Source organism: Berghia stephanieae, chromosome 2 (genome assembly GCF_034508935.2).
Source record: "Berghia stephanieae isolate SIO BIC M18660-M18661 chromosome 2, UCSD_Bste_1.3, whole genome shotgun sequence".
NCBI classification, from domain to species: Eukaryota; Metazoa; Mollusca; class Gastropoda; order Nudibranchia; family Aeolidiidae; genus Berghia; species Berghia stephanieae.
In genome coordinates, this window is record NC_088361.1 from 71,113,031 (window position 1) to 71,118,030 (window position 5,000).

General features: G+C 56.9%; 1 protein-coding gene across 1 annotated transcript in view; it reads right to left on the minus strand.

The window, feature by feature from the left end:
• Window positions 1-3,131: 3,131 nt before the first annotated feature.
• LOC144963996 (beta-1,3-galactosyltransferase 1-like) overlaps window positions 3,132-5,000 on the minus strand; it is a 2,271-nt gene continuing 402 nt past the window's right edge. Inside the window, exon 1 of the mRNA XM_078897938.1 lies at window positions 3,132-5,000. This exon is cut by the window's right edge and continues 402 nt beyond it. Within this exon, the coding sequence (XP_078754064.1) occupies window positions 4,188-5,000 (813 nt within the window). The 3' untranslated portion in view covers window positions 3,132-4,187.

A 5,000-nucleotide genomic window follows, 5' to 3' on the forward strand; every position in this document is an offset into this window, starting at 1 on the left:
CCCCCCCCCCCCTCCTCCCCCCTCCCCCCCCCTCCCCCTCCTCCCCTCCCCCCTCCTCCCCCCTCTCCCCCTCCCCTCCTCCTCCCCCCCCTCCTCCTCCCCCCCCCTCCCTCCTCCTCCCTCCTCCTCCCCCCTCCCCCTCCCCTCCTCCTCCTCCTCCCCCTTCCCCTCCCCTCCTCCTCCTCCCGCCTCCTCCTCCCCCCTCCCTCCCCCCCCTCCCCCTCCTCCTCCTCCCTCCCCCCTCCTCCCCCCTCCCGCCCCCCTCCCCTCCCCCCCTCCCCTCCTCCCCTCCTCCCTCCCCCCTCCCCCTCCCCCCCTCCCCTCCTCCTCTCCCCCTCCCCTCCTCCCCCTCCTCCTCCCTCCCCTCCCCTCCCCTCCCCTCCCCTCCCCCCCCCCCCTCCCTCCCTCCCCTCCTCCTCCTCCCTCCCTCCCCTCCCCTCCCCTCTCCCCCCCCTCCTCTCCTCCCTCCCCTCCCCCCTCTCCCCCCTCCTCCCCCTCCCCCTCCCCTCCTCCCCTCCTCCCTCCCCCCTCCCCTCCCTCCCCTCCTCCCCCTCCCCTCCCCTCCGCCCTCCCTCCCCTCCCTCCACCCCTCCCCCTCCCTCCCTCCCTCCCTCCCCCCTCCTCCCCCCCCCCTCCCTCCCCCCCTCCCCCTCCCCTCCCCTCCTCCTCCCCCCCCTCCCCCCTCCTCCCCTCCCCCCTCCCCCCTCCTCCCTCCCCCTCCCTCCTCCCTCCTCCTCCCCCTCCCCTCCCCCTTCCTCCCCCCTCCCTCCTCCTCCTCCCCTCCCCTCCGCCCTCCTCCCCTCCCCCCTCCCCCTCCTCCTCCTCCTCCCCCTCCCCCCTCCCCTCCCCTCCCCTCCTCCCCCCCCCCCCTCCCCTCCTCCCCCCTCCCTCCTCCCCCCCCCTCCCCCTCCCTCCTCCTCCCCTCCCCCTCCCCCTCCCCCCTCCTCCCCCCTCCTCCCCTCCCCCCTCCTCCTCCTCCTCACCCTCCCCTCCTCCTCCCCTCCCCCTCCCTCCCTCCCCTCTCCTCCTCCTCCCCCTCCCCTCCCCTCCCTCCCCCCCTCCTCCTCCCCTCCCCCCCCTCCTCCGCCCCCCTCTCCCCTCCCGTCCCTCCCCCCTCCCCCCTCCCTCCTCCCCTCCCCCCTCCCTCCTCCCTCCCCTCCCTCCTCCTCCCTCCCCTCCTCCCTCCTCCCTCCCCTCCCTCCCCCCCCTCCTCCTCCCCCTCCCCTCCCTCCTCCCCCTCCTCCCCCCCCTCCCCTCCTCCTCCCCTCCTCCCCCCTCCCCCTCCTCCCCCCCCCTCCCCTCCCCCTCCCCTCCCCTCCTCCCCCCCCTCCCCTCCTCCCCTCCCCCCTCCTCCCGCCTCTCTCCCCCCTCCTCCTCCCCTCCCCTCCCCTCTCCCTCCTCCCCCCTCCTCCCCCCTCCCTCCTCCCCCTCCTCCCCTCCTCCCCCTCCTCCTCCCCCTCCCTCCTCCTCCCCTCCCTCCTCCTCCCCCCTCCCCCCTCCCCTCCCTCCCCTCCCCTCTCTCCCTCCTCCCCTCCCCCCCCCTCCCCTCCCTCCCCCTCCCCTCCCCTCCGCCCCTCCCCTCCTCCTCCCCTCCTCCCCCCTCCTCTCCTCCCCTCCCCTCTCCCCTCCCCCCTCCTCCCCTCCCCCTCCCTCCCTCCCCCCTCCCCTCCCCTCCTCCCTCCCCTCCCCCCTCCTCCCCCCCCTCCTCCCCCCCTCCCTCCCTCCCTCCCCTCCCCTCCTCCCCCCCTCCCTCTCCCCCCTCCCCCTCCCCTCCCTCTCCTCCCCTCCCCTCCCTCCCTCTCCCTCCCCCCCCCTCCTCCCCCCTCCTCCCTCCCTCCTCCCCTCGCCCCTCCTCCTCCCCCTCCTCCCCCCCCCTCCTCCCTCCCCCTCCTTCCCCCCTCCTCCCCCTCCTCCTCCCCCTCCCTCCCTTCCTCCTCTCCTCCCTCCTCCCCTCTCCTCCCCTCCCGCTCCCCCCCCTCCCCTCCTCCCGCCCTCCGCCTCCTCCTCCCCTCCCCCCCTCCCCTCCTCCCTCCCCCCATCCTCCCCTCCTCCCCCCCCCCCCCCCCTCCGCCCCCCCCCGCCCCCCTCCCACTACCCCACCCTCCACATCCCCCCCCCCCCCCCCCTCCCCCCCCTCCCCCCCCGTCCTCCTACCCCCCTCCTCCCCGCCCCCATCGCCGCCTCCTCCTCCACCCCCGCCTACGCCCCTCCCCCTCTCATTGTAGAACTAGTGGTAGAGAGGGCGATGTGGTGGTGGTTGTAACATTAGTGGTAGTGATGATGATGATGTGGTGGCGGTGGTTGTATTTGTTGTAGTGGTCGTAGTGATGATGATATGGTGGTGGTGGTTGTAGTAGTAGTAGTGATGATGATGATGGTGTGGTGGTGTTGGTGGTTGTAGTAGTAGTGATAGTTATGATGATGATGAGGTGGTAGTTGTAGTAGTAGTGGTAGTGATGATGATGTGGTGGTGGTGGTTGTAGTAGTAGTGGTAGTGGTGATTATGTGGTTCTGGTGGTTGTAGTAGCAGCGGTAGTGACGATGATGTTGTGGTGGTGGTTTAGTAGTAGTGTTAGTGATGATGATGATGATGTGGTGGTGGCTGTAGTAGTACTTCATTTCCTATGACATAATGACCACCACCACTCTGCCACACAACCCCACACATGCTTGTGACAGACTACATTGCTGATATTTAGAGAGAGTAACAATTAAGAAATTAAAAAAAAAATCGATTGAAATAGTGAAAGATAAAGGAAACTAACAGGCGACGGAGGAGGAGTCAACACAGCGAAAAAACGTGAAGGGAAGGCAAAGTAAGACCGTCCCCGAGAGGGCTAAGCTTCCTACAAATCAAACAAGGCAGTAAAATGACAAAAGATAAGAAAATGTAAATAATGTCTGAAGGGTGAAACTGTTGACAACCAAAGAGATCAAAGTCTAGTCTAGAAAATGTATTGATGTGTGTTTGTTATTTTTTTCACCGTTGAGTCAGCCGAGCATGAAATTAAGTGTAAATATTAAATAAACACAATTATTTAAGGGTAATGCCACATGAAGTAGAAATATATGTATAATATGTCACAGTATGATTGTGCCAGAAAGCTGACTATTTGTAAGTTCACGCCGTTTGTAAAAAAATACAAAGTCAGTCTGGTGCAGAGGCACGGTAAATTATTTCAAAAGGCGAAGGTCAGAATACATAATTGTTTTGATCAATGACCGTTTACCTTGAACTTGGTTAAGACAATTATACAAGTACATCACACACGGTCTTTAATACATAGTTTTAGCTTGACGAGTTTATTCCAAATAGAGGTTGCGGGATGCCTTCTGCACGTTCGAGAGCTAATGGAAACAATCTAGTCTAAGTGTTACTTTCACTAACCCCCAAAGAAAAGAAAAAAAAAAAGAAGAAAACCTAGTACCTCTAACTAACCCTAATAGGAAAAACAAAAAGTATAGGACCTTTACCACGACCGTTAACTAACACTAATAGAAAAAAAACTCGGACCTCGAGCCTACCTTTAAAAAACACATAAATAAACCAAAGAAAAAACCAACAAACAACCAAAAAACCAAAAAAAAAAAAAAAAAAAAAAAAACAACCTGAAAACAAAAACAAAACCAAAAAAAAAAAACCAAAAAAAAAAAAAAAACAAACAAAAAAACCCCTAGAACTGCTCTGCACTACCTTTCAAATCTTCAACGACCTACGCGGCGATTACAAAAGGGGTGTTAGTGTCAAAATCCAGTTTTCAGTGTTGTGCCAAATTTCTGATCATTATTATTTTTAATTCATTTTTTCACCTGCTTCATCACGACGTGATATTAGATGGGTATAAACAGAAAATGAAATGATTAGACAAGTGCCAGAAGACAAAAGAGAATAAACATTTCGCGGCGATGGGGGCTCGAATCCACGATTTTACTGGTACGACAACTCCGTCTGGCCGTGAGAGGGACGCTATGCAGTCGAAGCCATCCACCACTCCAGGTACGACAACTCCACTTGGCCTTGAGAGGGACGCAATGAAGTCGACGTCATCCACCACTCCTGGTAGACCAGGAGGAGTTGTCGTACCAGTAAGGTCGTGGGTTCGGGCCCCCATCACCGCGAAATTTTTATTCTGGCACTTTTCTACTCACTTAATTTTCTGTTATTATCAACATTATGCCTGCTCCACTCACTCTTCTGAATTAGATGGGTATAGAGAGGCACACGTATGGTTACATTTGAATCGCTGCCTTCCCGGATGTAATCTAAATGCTGGACTGTCGTAAATAGAAACGCCTGCAATGGGAGCACAAAAAGCCGTTATGAAAACATCATCCAACCAGATGAGTCTTAGCCGTTGGTAAGCTTGAAATAGTAAGCGTGCTGTATCCACAGAATATCCCATGGATCTCCCCAATAAGAATGGTGGGAAAGAAGAGTAAGGATACTCCTGAACTGTTATGTGCCACTTGCTATTTGGATTTCTAAACACCTGTAATGTTTTAGCGATGGTTCCTAAAATAAAATGTCGATTTTTGGTGGGATCAATAGAATGTTCCTGAAGAGCTTGAGTCGCAATGGACAAGTCAACCTGAGAATCGTCATCTGTGCGTATAATAAACACAGATTTATCACAGTGTGTCATACTCCATCTCAAGAGAAGAGCAGCTTTTTTCGTGATACCTCTGTAAGAATCGATAAAATCACATTGAACGATGTCTTTATATTTACCTTCTTCGTCTTCAATTTGTTTTTGGACATCTTTGGCTTTGACGTCATTTGGATTCGGTGATCCGAGAAAAAACAACATTTTGACACGGTTTTCAGGATCTTTCGCAAATCTAGCAGCTGAGTTATTTCGGGTTTTCAATCGTCTTTTAAAATTCCCTGGCGCTGAGGGAACGGCTATAATGTATTTGATGCTGTTCTCAATGCAGGCCTTTGGTTGGTTGAGTAAATAAGGATACGTGTGCGGGTTGATGATTGGCATATCCAGAAGTTT